The 20,357-nt window shown below is 29.8% G+C and overlaps 1 protein-coding gene across 1 annotated transcript in view; it reads left to right on the top strand.

Annotated features, from left to right (window-relative positions):
• The window catches only part of LOC111032345, a 33,821-nt gene extending 13,830 nt beyond the window's left edge, over positions 1-19,991 (top strand). The window contains exons 2-6 of the mRNA XM_022312628.1: positions 5,388-5,454; positions 15,567-16,026; positions 16,316-16,438; positions 17,582-18,057; positions 18,751-19,991. Coding sequence (XP_022168320.1) covers positions 5,392-5,454; positions 15,567-16,026; positions 16,316-16,438; positions 17,582-18,057; positions 18,751-19,380 — 1,752 coding nt within the window. The 5' untranslated portion in view covers positions 5,388-5,391 and the 3' untranslated portion in view covers positions 19,381-19,991. The remainder of the gene's footprint in view (positions 1-5,387; positions 5,455-15,566; positions 16,027-16,315; positions 16,439-17,581; positions 18,058-18,750) is intronic.
• The last annotated feature ends 366 nt before the right edge of the window (positions 19,992-20,357 follow it).

Below are 20,357 nucleotides of genomic sequence, written 5' to 3'. Positions count from 1 at the left end.
AAATAACTATCAAACAAAATAAAGTAACAAATAGGTAATAATTAATAAATAATATATATAATAAATCATCAAACAATCATTTAACAATTAGGTCTCTTTTTTTCGTTAATGAGCTTTTTGAGTAAAACGAAGCCGTTTAGGTTTGACATTTGTACAAATGCATTCCAGTACTTACCTATTAAGACATTTAGTAGGTATTTGCTTAGTTTTCTTTTATTAGTAACCACCCATATTAATAAAAATAACTAATAACACTACTATAATTTTATAGAAATTATATATTATAATTTAAAATAACTATCAAACAAAATAAAGTAACAAATAGGTAATAATTAATAAATAATATATATAATAAATCATCAAACAATCATTTAACAATTAGGTCTCTTTTTTTCGTTAATGAGCTTTTTGAGTAAAACGAAGCCGTTTAGGTTTGACATTTGTACAAATGCATTCCAGTACTTACCTATTAAGACATTTAGTAGGTATTTGCTTAGTTTTCTTTTATTAGTAACCACCCATATTAATAAAAATAACTAATAACACTACTATAATTTTATAGAAATTATATATTATAATTTAAAATAACTATCAAACAAAATAAAGTAACAAATAGGTAATAATTAATAAATAATATATATAATAAATCATCAAACAATCATTTAACAATTAGGTCTCTTTTTTTCGTTAATGAGCTTTTTGAGTAAAACGAAGCCGTTTAGGTTTGACATTTGTACAAATGCATTCCAGTACTTACCTATTAAGACATTTAGTAGGTATTTGCTTAGTTTTCTTTTATTAGTAACCACCCATATTAATAAAAATAACTAATAACACTACTATAATTTTATAGAAATTATATATTATAATTTAAAATAACTATCAAACAAAATAAAGTAACAAATAGGTAATAATTAATAAATAATATATATAATAAATCATCAAACAATCATTTAACAATTAGGTCTCTTTTTTTCGTTAATGAGCTTTTTGAGTAAAACGAAGCCGTTTAGGTTTGACATTTGTACAAATGCATTCCAGTACTTACCTATTAAGACATTTAGTAGGTATTTGCTTAGTTTTCTTTTATTAGTAACCACCCATATTAATAAAAATAACTAATAACACTACTATAATTTTATAGAAATTATATATTATAATTTAAAATAACTATCAAACAAAATAAAGTAACAAATAGGTAATAATTAATAAATAATATATATAATAAATCATCAAACAATCATTTAACAATTAGGTCTCTTTTTTTCGTTAATGAGCTTTTTGAGTAAAACGAAGCCGTTTAGGTTTGACATTTGTACAAATGCATTCCAGTACTTACCTATTAAGACATTTAGTAGGTATTTGCTTAGTTTTCTTTTATTAGTAACCACCCATATTAATAAAAATAACTAATAACACTACTATAATTTTATAGAAATTATATATTATAATTTAAAATAACTATCAAACAAAATAAAGTAACAAATAGGTAATAATTAATAAATAATATATATAATAAATCATCAAACAATCATTTAACAATTAGGTCTCTTTTTTTCGTTAATGAGCTTTTTGAGTAAAACGAAGCCGTTTAGGTTTGACATTTGTACAAATGCATTCCAGTACTTACCTATTAAGACATTTAGTAGGTATTTGCTTAGTTTTCTTTTATTAGTAACCACCCATATTAATAAAAATAACTAATAACACTACTATAATTTTATAGAAATTATATATTATAATTTAAAATAACTATCAAACAAAATAAAGTAACAAATAGGTAATAATTAATAAATAATATATATAATAAATCATCAAACAATCATTTAACAATTAGGTCTCTTTTTTTCGTTAATGAGCTTTTTGAGTAAAACGAAGCCGTTTAGGTTTGACATTTGTACAAATGCATTCCAGTACTTACCTATTAAGACATTTAGTAGGTATTTGCTTAGTTTTCTTTTATTAGTAACCACCCATATTAATAAAAATAACTAATAACACTACTATAATTTTATAGAAATTATATATTATAATTTAAAATAACTATCAAACAAAATAAAGTAACAAATAGGTAATAATTAATAAATAATATATATAATAAATCATCAAACAATCATTTAACAATTAGGTCTCTTTTTTTCGTTAATGAGCTTTTTGAGTAAAACGAAGCCGTTTAGGTTTGACATTTGTACAAATGCATTCCAGTACTTACCTATTAAGACATTTAGTAGGTATTTGCTTAGTTTTCTTTTATTAGTAACCACCCATATTAATAAAAATAACTAATAACACTACTATAATTTTATAGAAATTATATATTATAATTTAAAATAACTATCAAACAAAATAAAGTAACAAATAGGTAATAATTAATAAATAATATATATAATAAATCATCAAACAATCATTTAACAATTAGGTCTCTTTTTTTCGTTAATGAGCTTTTTGAGTAAAACGAAGCCGTTTAGGTTTGACATTTGTACAAATGCATTCCAGTACTTACCTATTAAGACATTTAGTAGGTATTTGCTTAGTTTTCTTTTATTAGTAACCACCCATATTAATAAAAATAACTAATAACACTACTATAATTTTATAGAAATTATATATTATAATTTAAAATAACTATCAAACAAAATAAAGTAACAAATAGGTAATAATTAATAAATAATATATATAATAAATCATCAAACAATCATTTAACAATTAGGTCTCTTTTTTTCGTTAATGAGCTTTTTGAGTAAAACGAAGCCGTTTAGGTTTGACATTTGTACAAATGCATTCCAGTACTTACCTATTAAGACATTTAGTAGGTATTTGCTTAGTTTTCTTTTATTAGTAACCACCCATATTAATAAAAATAACTAATAACACTACTATAATTTTATAGAAATTATATATTATAATTTAAAATAACTATCAAACAAAATAAAGTAACAAATAGGTAATAATTAATAAATAATATATATAATAAATCATCAAACAATCATTTAACAATTAGGTCTCTTTTTTTCGTTAATGAGCTTTTTGAGTAAAACGAAGCCGTTTAGGTTTGACATTTGTACAAATGCATTCCAGTACTTACCTATTAAGACATTTAGTAGGTATTTGCTTAGTTTTCTTTTATTAGTAACCACCCATATTAATAAAAATAACTAATAACACTACTATAATTTTATAGAAATTATATATTATAATTTAAAATAACTATCAAACAAAATAAAGTAACAAATAGGTAATAATTAATAAATAATATATATAATAAATCATCAAACAATCATTTAACAATTAGGTCTCTTTTTTTCGTTAATGAGCTTTTTGAGTAAAACGAAGCCGTTTAGGTTTGACATTTGTACAAATGCATTCCAGTACTTACCTATTAAGACATTTAGTAGGTATTTGCTTAGTTTTCTTTTATTAGTAACCACCCATATTAATAAAAATAACTAATAACACTACTATAATTTTATAGAAATTATATATTATAATTTAAAATAACTATCAAACAAAATAAAGTAACAAATAGGTAATAATTAATAAATAATATATATAATAAATCATCAAACAATCATTTAACAATTAGGTCTCTTTTTTTCGTTAATGAGCTTTTTGAGTAAAACGAAGCCGTTTAGGTTTGACATTTGTACAAATGCATTCCAGTACTTACCTATTAAGACATTTAGTAGGTATTTGCTTAGTTTTCTTTTATTAGTAACCACCCATATTAATAAAAATAACTAATAACACTACTATAATTTTATAGAAATTATATATTATAATTTAAAATAACTATCAAACAAAATAAAGTAACAAATAGGTAATAATTAATAAATAATATATATAATAAATCATCAAACAATCATTTAACAATTAGGTCTCTTTTTTTCGTTAATGAGCTTTTTGAGTAAAACGAAGCCGTTTAGGTTTGACATTTGTACAAATGCATTCCAGTACTTACCTATTAAGACATTTAGTAGGTATTTGCTTAGTTTTCTTTTATTAGTAACCACCCATATTAATAAAAATAACTAATAACACTACTATAATTTTATAGAAATTATATATTATAATTTAAAATAACTATCAAACAAAATAAAGTAACAAATAGGTAATAATTAATAAATAATATATATAATAAATCATCAAACAATCATTTAACAATTAGGTCTCTTTTTTTCGTTAATGAGCTTTTTGAGTAAAACGAAGCCGTTTAGGTTTGACATTTGTACAAATGCATTCCAGTACTTACCTATTAAGACATTTAGTAGGTATTTGCTTAGTTTTCTTTTATTAGTAACCACCCATATTAATAAAAATAACTAATAACACTACTATAATTTTATAGAAATTATATATTATAATTTAAAATAACTATCAAACAAAATAAAGTAACAAATAGGTAATAATTAATAAATAATATATATAATAAATCATCAAACAATCATTTAACAATTAGGTCTCTTTTTTTCGTTAATGAGCTTTTTGAGTAAAACGAAGCCGTTTAGGTTTGACATTTGTACAAATGCATTCCAGTACTTACCTATTAAGACATTTAGTAGGTATTTGCTTAGTTTTCTTTTATTAGTAACCACCCATATTAATAAAAATAACTAATAACACTACTATAATTTTATAGAAATTATATATTATAATTTAAAATAACTATCAAACAAAATAAAGTAACAAATAGGTAATAATTAATAAATAATATATATAATAAATCATCAAACATTCTTATTTTAATCTTAAAATGTATTATGACGGTATAGGTATATGAGTTCTTTTTTTGATGTTATGTAGTAATGTTTAAATTATTTGGTATGGGTAGATGATAATATATGAACTATATGAAGTAAAACGTGACTACTAATACTGTAAACATAAGTTTAATAATGTTCTCTCGCTCCAAGTACGAGCTTTCTACCACTAGAGTTATTCGATTTACGGTTTATTTTTATTTTCACATTAGTAAAATATTTCATGAAAATGTCATGACATAGAAAACAAAACATTCTTGAAAACGTATAACACTAAATTTATATTACACATAATATTAAGTTATAACTTATGTCTTATAATATATTAAGTTTACTGTTTAATAATATTCAAGAGCACGGACTTACCGGTATGATTGCGTTGAACCGGTATACGTAGATATATTATGTGCGCGCACGTGTATCTACCGCCATCGCCACCGCCGCCGCTGCCTCCTCGTGTAGCGCGCGAGCCCAGCTGTCCGTTTGATGGTTGTGCCATTTAAAAAAAGAAAATAATAATAATAATAATAATAATAATAAGTAATAACGATAATATATTATCAAGATAATGCCTTTTCCACCGCCTCTAAACGTTATTCTACATTTTCGTTGTTATTATTTTGTTCGCAGAGTGATGCTAGAGATGGGCGACAAGACTGCCGCCGCATGGACCGCTTGGTGGATCCTCACGTTTTCTGTAAGTACATAAACGTATATTATTAAAATATATCATCGTGTGAGCATTAATATCGGTGCTACACTTATCAGCTACCGCTACACTGTTACCTGTAAGTGCACGATGTATTATTGTTATTTGTTGTTGTTGTTTTTGTTGTTGTACTAGTTGTTACTTTAAATACCACAGTATTATATTATACATTTATTATTATCAGACCGCACCGTCGCACGATCGTGCGTTGTATCTATGCATAGAGGTACTTTCCATCGCTGGATGTTGCGGGAAATATACACTGAGAATCTCCGGGAATGTTGGGAAAATGTATTGTTGTCGGTAGGATCTAAATAAGACAAGGAATCTTGAAAAGAAAAACCCATTTTACAAAATCGCTTGTTTAGTATTAGTAAAGTAGTAGCGTTCGCGCTGCAATACGTTAGTATCGGCGCACAATGAAAATAGGTCCGTCATAAAAAACATCTCGTTTCGAATCCCTTAAATTTATTTAATTTCAAAATGTCTTACTCACTTGGAAGCAATTGACCAAATAGCCTTTTTTACTGTCGCCGTTAAATGTATATTTTGAAAATCACGTTTTGGCTTTTGCTCAGGATCAGAGGCAAATATATGAGGCAGGAGCGGTTTATGGGGGACTTAGGCCCCTCAAAATAATATTTTAAAATTATTTTAGCAGGATAATTATTATTCTGAGACAAAAAAATATATTTATATGAAATGTCAAAATCAATACTGATTATTGTGGAGCGGTGGTTGGCCGCAGTTTCAAATGTGTGCTGCGGTCCATCCGTCGTCGCTAGCTCCCAGATGGGTTGGGATGGGTGACCACCCCGATTTTTAGCAAAGAAAACTAGCCCCACTTACACACGTGTTGCTCAAAACCAACCCCCCTCCCCTCACAATTAATCATAAACCCCCAGAAAATGTAATTAGCCATAGTTGCCAATGTTTCAAAAACAATTTTAAAAAAAATCGTGATTATTAAATAATATTATATGTCCAACTTTAATCTCAGAACTATAAATACTAATAACACCAGGGATAAGTCATAAATGACAAATAAACTGTTTAAGCAAATCATAGAAGTGCCTACACCTAACCTGTCTACCTACAGCCGACCACCAATAGAGAAACTAACATTTTCAATAAAAAATATAAAATAAAAAATAAAAATAAAATAATAGTACTTATTAATATAATGAAGACCTATGATAATTTTTAGTTTTTAAAAGTGAATAATATATATATATTAATAATTTATTCAAAGTAGCTATGTATGGTTGTAAATATTAAATTGACTTGCAATAAATACTAAATTTAGTTAAGTTTTAAAGCTGATTGCGAATCACATATATATGTAATATATGTGCATGTAGATGGTTTTAATATAATAATACGCAATATCATACCCCAACCCAGTATAAATATGTATAAACTATATAGTCGTGTAGAAAATAGTATACATATTATATCTCCGTCTACTTCAACAGGTATCCATTATCTAGTTGATATGTACACACATTGGCGTAGCTAGGGGGTTTCGGTGTTTAAACCCCCTTCCATTGACATTTTTTCTCCTAATAAATGTAATGTTTATATTGTTTATTTACGAAAACTGTAAAAATGTAATGTAATTTATACTTGAACCTCCCCCGTTTCATAATCATGACACGCCACACCCGCGTTACACATATACATCTTACCAGAACTCATATCTTTAAACTGGGTGATCGTTTCATATAGTTTTCAAAATAATGAGTGTGTCACGTTAAATATGGATCACCCGGTGTATGTTTGGCCTGGAATTGCGCACGCATGATAAGTATGACCTGTTGATATGTATACCTACTTTCAGAATATAGTCCCATGAATTTGTTACCGTAGGTTATGTAGTTTTGGGCGTGATGGGAAAACGGGTCTACATCACTTTATCACTACACATACGTACAAATTATTGTAATATCTATAATATTTCCTAGAGGAATTTTCACCGAAATCGTCCGTTATTCAATATATTATTAGGTAGGTAGGTAGGTAGGTAGGTAGGTTAGGTATACGGTCGTTCGTGTAAACAGCGGTGTACCACCATCGAACGCGACTCGGCGATGTTTCCGCGCGTAGGTTTTGCGCCAAATAGTCGAAATGTCAAGCCGGGTCAAAGACACATGCCAACCGGAGGACCCTAATACGCGTATATTTATATTATATATATTATTATATTTGTGTGCAGACGCGATCGTCTGCGCATATAATACACGCACTTAATAACTTTTGAAACTGGTAGGTATGTCCATGAAACGCGACGCGTCCCATTAAAATAGCGTAATAATATTGTTTTATAAAACAGCAGTGGTATAGAAGAAAAAAAACTGTCGGACGACGTTTAACATAAATACATAATATCTAAATTTACATAAACATTTTTTTTTTTTTTTTTATATTACAGGTTTTTTTTCAAGTTCTAGGACACGGCGAGTTTTAATAATATAATTACACTATATCATTCGGCAGGTTATAATATACGCCCAGGCGTTATTGTTCCCTCGGCGCTCGATTCCTCTCCACCGTTGCCTTTCTACGATATATATTAATACACGAGTATATAGTTATAGTAATAATAATAATAGTAATAATAATATAATATGATGATATCTGATTTCGAACAACCGATTACGCGCGATATTCGATACGTACACGCGGTTCGATGGGTAGGTATCTATATAGGTAGGTAATAATAATATATAGAATATAGATAGCTATACGGGCTATTATAGGTCTAACCACCTACCGTACGCTAAATAATATAATATTGTATTATGTTATATACTTACATTTAATACGACGTGTAGCCGTGTAGGTACTTCTTATTCGTGAAGCCACCGATCTTTCGCCGTCAGCGTAATATATATGATATCGAATTAATAGTGTTCTCGTCGCCGCCTCTCTAGAACGTCCGTTGTGTCAGATCGTTATACATTTATACACACATTTATATCATTGTACAATGCAAATATTGCATTATTATATATAAACAAGGATGAGAAATTTAACACATTTTTTTAACTCGTCAAGTTAAGTTAATACAGACAAATGTATAAGTTAAATGTAAAAGAAAGGGTAACACTTTGTTAAAAATCATTAACCTACATTTTTTTTAAAACTAAATTTTATAACCCATGCTATTATGCTAAAGCACAACGAGTAGATTTGATAAAGTTATAAACAATATTATAATATACACGAAAATAAAAATGTACTATAGTATAAATAATAATAAATAGATACACCATACACGAGTAATTAATGGAAGAAATAACAGAAAGGAAGGGCTTTTGCATGTTGATCTTTATAACAGAAATGATTTCTCATTAACTAACTATCTAAATGACTATTTAGGTTAATTTTTAAAAGATTACGGTACCTCAATGTTTTTTTAAGGGTCCAATTCTGATAGGTGGTAGTGTTATTGACTATTGTTGGGAGATTTTAAATTAATATTTTTGGACGAGACTGTAAATTTACACGTATTTCATGTTTTGAATTGTATTTATACTCGCAAAAGTTATTTTGTTCCATATTGGAATCCTGAAATAGTGCATCAACACTGATAATTAACAATTTAGTATTTAAAATACATGAGATACATTATAAATTTACCAATAATCTTTACTCCTACCTATTGCTTTTTTTAAATATAAAAACAATATTTCGTACAAAACACAATATATTTTAAATCTATATGTGGTTTATATGTATACTAGGAAAAAAATTGACTTAACGTGACTATAAAATTAATTGTCTGTTTACTGCTTAGTCGATCACGCGGAACAATTTTAACGCGTTAAGTTTGAAGGTACTTAAAAAAAAAATAACTCGTTATGTATAACTTTGATAAAAGTAACTCAACTTTAACTTTTCAACTAGCTTATGACCAGCCTTGTATATGTATAAATATGCCATTTATGCTACATTATCGTGGTTAGATGGTGCCTCTGCGCCACCCCCCCTCCACCCCCCTTCCGGCCAACGATGAATAACCTAGTAAAACAGTAATAATTGCGCCCGACGATTAGCCACAATAATATGTCGTGGGTATAGTACACACGCACAATGTTTTGTCTTTTGCTCCGCGAAACTGTTATATTGCGACGGTTTCACGGTAAGATATCTCCGAACGAAAAACGTCTGTATGTTCAAGCAGTCGCACGCGGATGATGACAATTATTATATTCATACATATATACACAGAATAATAGATATTACAATATTATGCAGAGACAACGGTAATAATTTTCGACAATCATAATATTACTATGTTACGTCATGTGCAATACAGCCATTTTCGAGATATTATCGGCCACTGCGGATCACGCGGTCACAGAGGATTTCGATAATCGCAACATTAATAACGGATATACATAAACATAATATGATATGTAATAATATAATAAAGCCCGCAAATATCTTGCCCCTTCCACCAGTGTACAAGTTGATAATTAAATTTTGTGACCATTGTCTTCGGTTGGGCTATAGTCAATGGACGTGGGGTTGTTCTCCTCCTTCTTGTGAGGTCATAAGCAGGCGGTTCAAGTCACGTGCTTTACTGGTTACCTAAACTGGTGTACCGTTGGTTTTGAATGAAACACACACAACTGGTTTTCGTGTGCTCCCTATATTGAGCAACGGCTGTAATATACGTATATTCTGTGTTAAGTTTTTTTCTTCTTTTTATTCCACTTTATATATACCGTATACACGTTTACTACAAGTTGCGGCGATCGGCGACAATGACGGCGTGCGTTAAGCTTCCACTTACTCGATTCACACACCCCCGGAGAGAGAGCAAACTAAGACTATTTACCATAGGTAGGTTAAAATGTTTTGGTAAATTATTACAAAAATAACGACGATGTATAATGATAGCGTTGGTAGAATGGTAGGTAAAATACTGTTGTGGCTATACTCCAGCAGAAACACCGATGAGCAAACGCTGTTCGGGGTTTACTTTTTTAACGACCGTCGCACTTTAAAAAATATTTCTCGGTCGATTCGACGTAAACGTATCACACACGATAATACCTACACGATAATAATTATTATATACACGTATAATACACACTCTTTGCGAGGTTCTAAACGGATACAAATTATTATTGTCAGCTTTCTTTTCCAGTTATTAATAATTAACGTTTGCCAATTATATAAACTAGCTGTGTACACGAAGAATGCAAGCACACGCGCGATGTATTATTCACATTCAATTGTATATAATATTTATGTATACATATTATTATATATTGTATATGAATGATTTAATAAGCTTGAAACCAAGACACCGACTACTGGTTTTTTATGGGCTAATTTGCCAATAATGATATACTTAAACCACGTATAATAGTCTAAGAAATTCAATAACCTGCAGTGTAATAATATGTGTACCTACTACAGCATGCGTGTTTCTAGAATATGTTAATCATCCTTTATTCAAATATTTTCATTAGAAAACCTATTTGACAATTGTACTATAATATTTCGTTATTAAAATGATAATAATAATATATTTGTTCACTTTTATGTACATACATATATTACATATATTATTATTATAGGTATCTATGCAATCCAGAAGGATATAGATTCTATACCCCCCGTTATTCTCTAACCCGTCTAGATTATACATATGAATATGATAAAATAGGTACACCTAATAATTTAGAGAAATATCTTATAATACCTAGTAAAATTGTATTCGACACGCTGTGCTGTGTAAAAAATATGTACTATTTATAATTATACACAATTTTTTCGTACTTTAAAACGTCATTATGTATTAACTAACCGGAACGAGTATATATCAGCCCTATGTATATATCTTAACAAGATTACTTATATCTTTATATTATACCAAAGACTTGATTCAAAATCATAGTGCTTAAAAAATGTATTTCGTTTTTAATTTATAAAACAATTTATAATGAGGTAGTAATATATAGTAATACATTAAGTATTTAATTTTAAACTGTATGGTTAATGATATTGTTTTTTATATACATATTTCGGAAGACCGTTAATTTTGTACAGAATATATTTTTCAGTATGTAATAAACTCAAAAACCGTTTCTGTATAATAACTAATAAGTGTACCTACCGATCATTTATATATGTTTGTACCTATATAGACGTTAGGTATAGGTTATAACTTAAAGAGATAAGTACCGTCGAAAAATGTATAAAATCGGGTTCTTTAATATTTATAATTAGCATACTTTTCTCGTAATTATAAATAATTATTTTTTTTACTCTCAATTCCAAATTACATAGATTTACAAGTAAAATGTGATTTTGTACGGTGTTTATCGGCGGTAAAATTTAATTTTGTGCATTGTTGCCAAATACTAAATGACGTAGATTTCACAGTTGTATAACAAAATAAAATTAATCTATAGAACGACAAATTGTCAAATTGTCCAAAAAGCTTCTACAATATGTAAAACGAACAATTTGATATGTGCTTAGAGCTCACCCACTAATAAATGTATATACAATGTACAATATAGTATAAAGTAGTGTTGTAGGGTGGTGGAGGGGCACTATCTTCCTGACAATTTCGTGGGCGCAAAGGTTTAATTTGGGGGGAGGGAGGTTCAGGATTTTAATCGTGGTAAATAAATTATTTTTTCCCAGTTACGCAACTGGGCTATAAAGTGATACTAATATAAAATATTTATGGAGACCCATTATGTTGAAACAATGACAAAATTTTGTTCAATCACAAGATATGTCCATAAAATAATCGCTCTATGCGATTTAAAACTTATTAAAATTACTATAAAGAGGATGGTGTTTAACTATAGTTGTATGATTTATTTGATCTGACTAAGTTACATCACTTAAAAGTTGAATAATTTTAAGCTAGCCAATGTTGGAGCCTATTTAGTATCCAAGCGATTTTGTTGTATTTAAAGATTCCTTTACTATTCTGCACATTTGTATGTGCAATTATCGTATTGGCGAGCATTCAAAATGTACCTGTACAATTAAGTTCTCTGCAAATTCACTAATCTTTTTCATAAAATTTGACACGAAAGATCATAAAAATTTTACATAAATATTAATTTCACGTTTATTAATAAAAAATATTCATCCTGTTAAAAAATACTATAAATTAATATAGTGACCCATATTGTAAACACAAAAAACCTACCAACTAACACACATTTAAATTAATTTAAATTACTCACACATTTTATACTTCAATATTATTATAAAAAAAATAAATTTTTTTTATAAACCACATTCATATGGAATATAGATGAATTTAATACACTAGTAAATCTAGAAGTTGAGGTTAACGAACGATCAAGTGCAATAGAGTAACTTCTTTATAAAATAATATACATAGTAATAAAGACGTAAAAATGTTTGGAACTTTGTATTTATCTTCTGAGTACATACTATTACCTACTGGCAATACTGCTTACAACTAATGGAAATATGATGATGATATTTGATCACAGCTATAATTAAATATATAATGTATATTGTATGTACTTTTAGTATCTAAATATCAGTTCAAAACCAACAGTAATAATATGTATAAGAGAGTGAAATGAAAAAAATTTATTTTATTTTATGTAATTTAAACGTCTTAAACCAACCTTATTAATGATTGTTGGTTATATCTGTAATGAATTGTAAATTAAATACATTATCCTACTTTTATTTATCATTTTTAATTTCTTATTAAAATTGAAAATATTGTCAATATTACACAAAAGAAGTATGATAGGTACCTATTATACCGTTAAAAATGTTAAAACATTTCTATCACACGTGAAGATAAAAATGATATAAAGGTTTAACACGAAGTCTTACAATATTATTGATGAGTGAAATTATATTTTTATCAATGATCTATTTTGCACATTCCATTATCGCCAACATAAAATTGAATTGTATTACCTACAATTGTACTTTTTAAAATTCAAATCACACATTTTCATTCGATCACATATTATTCGTTTTGCCTTAACAAAACAATCCTGTTCTACTTCATGTATAATCAAATCTATTCATTATTTTCTATTATATACGTACGTGAAACGTATAATATATACCTAACATATTATTATGTAGGTATACCCGTAGCTAATACAAACATGAATCAGAAGATATAAATTACTAATTGTTACACGCTATAATAGTCACTTAAATCTTTTCTTCGAACTCCATGAGAACTAAAATTAATATGCTTTAATTAAAACAATGAATGAATACACCATTTAAAATATATTTCAATGTCACCTTACAAACGTTTAATGATAGTTGAGAAAAAATGCTTATCTTATGAATAAGATTATTGATAAAATGTTTTTTTTTTTGTTTTACTCGAAATATTTAACATTTAAGGAAGCCAGAAGCGTAAGACTTTTAAAATACATTTTATAGATAATTCAAACGTGTGTAGGGTTAGGGTACATAATACACGTATGAAACTATTTTATTCTACCAATGAATATAATGATACCTACTATAAAAGTGAATTATTCTTTCTTTTTGTATAAAACTAGACTATATCAGAGTTTTTTAATCGTTAGTCATTTTTTTCTGCATAATGCACTTTAGTAATGAGTTGTTTTTTATTTTTTAAATGAACTTATATTATAATACAAATTGAACGCAGTGTTCAATTAATTTTCTTAAAAATACTGGGGCAACGATGTTCCATATTTTTCATAAATTATGATAATGCTAGTGAGGTGGGCAATAAATAATATAAAGACCGTAATATTAGTACAATAAAATCATTTACTGTGTAAAACTCACTAACATACTATTCCCATAATTATTCTTTTAATTTAATTGTCACCCACGATTAATTTTTCGTATAGGTACCTACTAATAATTTCGATAATTATTATTAAACAGAGCATAACGTGGCGTATTTTATAATGTAGTCCTTTTTCATTAGGTACCGTATACGTAGCTTAATTTGACAGTAATTTGATGTTTTTTAAAACACTTAAAAACTAAAATATGCAGTCTTCGTTTAACCTAGATTATTTTATTATTCATATTTTATAAATTGAATAAAATATTTATTAATAAAAATAAATGCAAAAATTAAGAATTAATGTCTACTTTATATCTCAATTTATTGTATAAATTAATTAAAAATATGAAACATTTATGCTATAATGCATTGTAGACTATTTATGGCGTAATACAGAGTAATACACAAATTTGGGATGACCTACAAGTATTTATTATCTTAACATTATACTTAATATGGTCATGACTCATGAGTCATGAGTTATAACGATAATAACTTTAACTTATTTTGATTGCAAATTATTTTAACTGTCGAGCATATTATATTATTGTAATTGTATTTATTTATTAATATTGGACTTAAGAAACATTATCATGTTATTAATATTACTGAATATGCATAATATTTTAAAACACGCACAAAATATGTTCCATTTAAATAAAAACTAATTTACGTTTGAATTAATTATCCTTTAATGCTTACTGCAGAATAATGGAATTAAAACAAAAAATGATAAACATAAATCAGCGGGTATAAAATAAATAGGTACGAAAATAAATTTACATTTTTGAAACACGATTGCGTATATTATTTGACAAAATATAACAAGAATCCCTAACATACGATGCCTACAAATTAAAATTGCACAATAAATAAGCTACCACACTATTACATTAGAAATTTCTTATTAAACAGTTAGTTTTTTTAATAATTATTAAATTACATTATTTTGTCAGATTTAAAATAAATATAACAATGTTTTTGTGAAAACAATTTAGACGACAACACAATAAAGCCAGAAACGTTTTATTATAATAATTGATTTTTATAATATATTATTATATAGAACAGTTTTAAACGTTTCATTTGGTCAAGTGACCTGCAAGATTTTAAATCGCAATCATTAATTTGCTTTAAATATAACAAGCACCATGCCGGGGGGGAGGGGGGTAGAGGACACGCTATAACTGTTGGCTAGTATAATAAGTCCACCTCATATTATTCTATCTTGTCTATTAGACCTCAAAATAACTAAATCACGCCCCATTATTTCGTTTTGCAGTTGGCGCAGAGCGCTGTGAGCGTGGGCGGGGGTGGAGGTGGTGGCGGAGCCAGTGACATTTGGCCATTGGAGCGACCCGACGGCATGCCGGTGATCCAGTCGTTGGAGGTAATGTGTGGCAAGGACCACATGGACGTGCATTTGCAGTTCACTCATCCTTTCGAAGGCATCGTGTCGTCCAAAGGCCAGTACGCTGACCCCCGGTGCGTGTACGTGCCGCCGTCCACTGGCAAGACGTTCTTCACTTTCCGCATAGCGTACGCGCGGTGTGGCACCAAACCTGACCTCAACGGCCAGTTCTACGAGAACACTGTGGTCGTCCAGTACGACAAGGACCTACTGGAAGTGTGGGACGAGGCCAAGCGGTTGCGGTGCGAGTGGTACAATGACTACGAGAAGACTGCGTCTAAACCACCTATGGTCATCGCCGACCTGGACGTTATACAGTTGGACTTCAGAGGTGAGGCGATTAAAATGTATTAGTGCGAGTAGAGCTTATCTGTAAGAAAGAGCGATTTGCTCTTCATTTTGATAAACGTTTTGTACATCGAACTTCACTCACTCGGATTCGTTTTTGGATCATATTTAAAATGAAATCACACACCTTCAACTTCGTGATCACTACATGTGTTTATACATATTATTATGTGTGTCTATATTATTATATCCGTGTCCATTGAGTATATACTACATATCAATATATCATGATAATTATTAATAAATTATATCATTTTTGTCTGAAATACTAGGTGATAACGTCGATTGTTGGATGGAAATACAACACGGAAAAGGACCTTGGGCACCACCAGTTAGCGGTATAGTGCCTTTGGGTTCTACGTTAACCTTAGTGGTAGCCATCAATGATTATAGAGGTAATAAATAACACTATAAAAGTATTAACATAACCGTACACAATTTTAAAATAGTATATACTATAAAGTCTGTAGTAGAATAAGCGTAGTAACGGTAATGTAAACACTATAATAACTGCGGATGACGAGTGATTGTATTCAGAAAATATTAAAGGGTCCTATCCGATGACTGCAGTATCATACATTTTATACAATTTATGAAGAATATTAGAATTAACAAATTTTTTTTTAACTAAAACATTAAAATTTTTTTTTAATGTTATTTTAATTTAATTGGTAAATATCGATGTTCTCAAACATTATTCAAAATCACTGAACTGTACAATTGAGTTTTCCCCTATTGGGGGCAGCAATTTTAATTCCATTAGCTAAATTTTCATTGAAACAATATATTGACAAAAATATAATTCTTAGTACCTATATACTAATAATTAGGGAGGAGAACTTCTGGAGTTTCACTCAACCGAAAAAAAGCGTCAGCTAGAAATGAACTTATTTCATGTTAAGACTAAACCAAATCTTTATATTACATATTTTGCATCATACTTATATATTGTTTAGACATGATGATTATGTTTATTTTTATTTTTAAGGCATATTTCTTTTGTTTGTGCTATTTTTGCAAATTTTCTTTTAAATAACGTTTATTAAAACGTCAATATTTTCTAATACCATTTTACGTTTGATTATTTGAAATCCTCCACACACTGACACTGCACTGACTGTGGGCCAATTGAGTATTAAAGTCTACACACGTAGTCGTGTTTTGTTTAACGTAATTTTTATTAGTTGTTTTAGATGCAATTTTTAATAAATTAAATAATTTGATAGAAAACAATTTTTAGTGCATTTACAGGGCTATATAATATGTCCTTCTGCATTAAAAATAATTAATCTATGTATTACTTTTTAAACAAAAAAACAATGAAAACGAAATGTGACACTGTCCGATAACCGGACAAGTTTTTCGTGTTTACAGGTCAGTGTTCAAAAGTATAGAGACGACTATCGATCATACAACCACATAAATAAATTATATTATATTATATTATATCTATAATATTATACTATAATATTATATCTAAAAAAAAATGCTTAAATTACCTATATGCTTATGAATTTTGTTTTGTTGTTCCTGCGCAGGCGAGTTTGACATGAGGGTGAAATCTTGCGCCGCGTCCGACGGGGGTGGGCACGTCATTCAGCTGACCGACGACCAGGGGTGCGTTTTAAGACCAAAAATGATTAGTGGGTTCCTGAAAGCTCGGACTTCCGACGAACGAGCGTCCGTCATCACATACGCGTTCTTCCACGCCTTCAAGTTCCCGGATGCGCTCAGCGTGCATATCCGGTGCAAGGTGGAGATATGCAGGCACGGTTGCCTGGACCACTGTCAGACGGACGAACGTGCATCGGCCGGACATTTACTTCAACAACAGCAACAGCACCAGCTCCAATATGGACCGGTGGATAGGAAAGACCAGCAGAACGATCGGTTAGACTATGTCCAAACAGTCGTGGTCAACACGGACCAACCGAGTGCTCAAGCGCAGATGGCAGTGCACACTCCGTTCGATACTTCCAGTCACAGTAACAAGCCTCAACCTGGTCAAAACAAGGTACGGTACTAAAAAAATATTTTTTTTATCTCACCATTTGTTATAGGTTTATGTGTGTAAGCATATTTAATGATTCGCTTCTGTGTGTGGTATTGGAGTTCTGCAATAGGGATTAAATTTTAGTCATCCATTTTTATTCATCGTATTACATGTATATGAGGTTAAGCAGTATACACTATACGCATACAGCTGAGCTTCAATATATTCATGAATTTTCATATAAATCTGGTCAATTCGTATTAAATTCAATATAAAATAAATATTATCGATGAACGTATCACATAGATAGTTCGATTATTTAGAATAACACATTTCTGTAATTAAAGTCTAATAAAAATGATTACAAGAATGAATGCACTAACCAAAAAACATGTTAAGATGAGATTAAGTTTTATCTATACATTTAAAAAATAAGTATTATAATATCATAATTATTCTTCATATTTATGAATTTTTAATTTTTATTGAAATACACTTAATCAAGGTTTTTTTACTACATATTTAAGTGTATGTATCAGAATGTTCAAGAGTATAGCTACATATAGGTGATATTCAAGCATTTGTATAAATAAATTCATTTAATAATTTAAAAATGTTGTAAGGTTGGAAATAGCTTTTGTGGTGCATACAAAAAACAATGTACTATACATCAACACCTCCAATTTGATTAAAACCGAAAACGATTTTTCGCAGGAAACGTTGAACCGAGACGGTTTCCCGCACGGACCACGGAACCTGGACGACGGCGTAGTCGCGCCGTCGGAAGGTAGCGACGACGACGACAAGCAGCAGCCAACCGCGGCGCCGGCGTCCTCCAATAATGGGACAGCGGGCGAGCAGACGGCCTCGGGCTTCGCGCAGGTGCAGAGGCGCCGGCGGCGGCGTTCCGTGAACGTGTCGGACGCGGGCAACGCTGACGTGGGCGTCAGCGGGTTGTACGACGTCATATCGCAATCGGACCTGGCGTTCACGCCGGACACCAAGACGGACAGCGAGGCGGTAACCATATTCCAGGGAAGGATCCACGAGGACGTGGTGTATGGCATATGCATGCCGGTGCACGGTTTCGGCGCGCTGTTCGTCATGTTCGCGGGTTCGGCGATCGTGTCCGTCGTGGTGGCCGGGTTCCAGTTGCACAAGTACCAGGTGAGGCGGGAGACGCAAAAAATGATGTCCGTCCAGGCCCACCAGCACAACGTGGCCGCAGCCGCCGTGGCCGCCGGTGGGGGTTACATACACAACTCGCTTGCCGGCATCGTGGCGCTAAACAAACTGATCGCGTCCAAAACGACCACCACCGCCCAAACCAGACGAAACAGCTAATCGACTACTATTAATAATAATAATATTATATAATATTATATTATACCGTCTATTATAAATACACATAATTACTACTACGATGACGATCACGTTTTTCGTCCATAAATCACGAGATCGTTGTCATTATTATTATTATTATTATTATTATTATTATTATTATCAATTATCAATTATCATCATCATCATCAGTATCGTTCTTGTGCGTTTATAAACACTCATCAATGACCATCTGGATTTGTTGTAGTGGGGGGAGATCCATTTCACTCAAAATATAATTAACACATTTTTTTCTTTTTGCCGTCACCGAACTGAAAAGATAAATATATTTTTATTGATATTTATTCTGCAGTTTCTTTCCGATACGATTGTACTACTACACTTACATAATATCACTATATTATTAAAAATTCCTAAGCCATAAACGGAAGTAATCGAACCACCAACATTAATTATTTTATTGTAATCAAAGAATTGTGAGTCACATTCCAGAAAAGAAATATAAATTATTTTCATTTTCATTTTTTTTTAAATTAATACATATTATTTTCTATTTTTACTGTCAACCGGCGGAAAATCCTTAAAAACGGCCCTGGATATTAGTGTATAAGTAACGCTCTACATCGTTTGAATGGCCTAACATGAACAAAAATACACAAAATATACCTAGGTATAATATATTCTACCGTCAAAAATTGATATTATAAGTACATTTAGATTCTTAAACATAAAGGCTTAAATGGCACTATGGCAGCCCACTACCACGACACTAATTCAATCTTTGAACCTTACCGCCACTTACTGAGAGATGTATATTTACTAAAACACTCCAACTTGTATTGTGATGTAATATGTTATAATACCCCAGTTGATGTTTACAGTAAATATTTTTTAATTTACACGTTTAAGAATATTGTAGTATACATAATATAATGGACTATTATTATTATTATTATTATTTCGTATTGAGTTTTAATTAA

Source organism: Myzus persicae, unplaced genomic scaffold (assembly GCF_001856785.1).
Source record: "Myzus persicae strain clone G006 unplaced genomic scaffold, MPER_G0061.0, whole genome shotgun sequence".
Classification (NCBI taxonomy): domain Eukaryota; kingdom Metazoa; phylum Arthropoda; class Insecta; order Hemiptera; family Aphididae; genus Myzus; species Myzus persicae.
The sequence above is the reverse complement of the archived record's forward strand: the minus strand, read 5'-3'. Positions and strand labels throughout refer to the sequence as shown.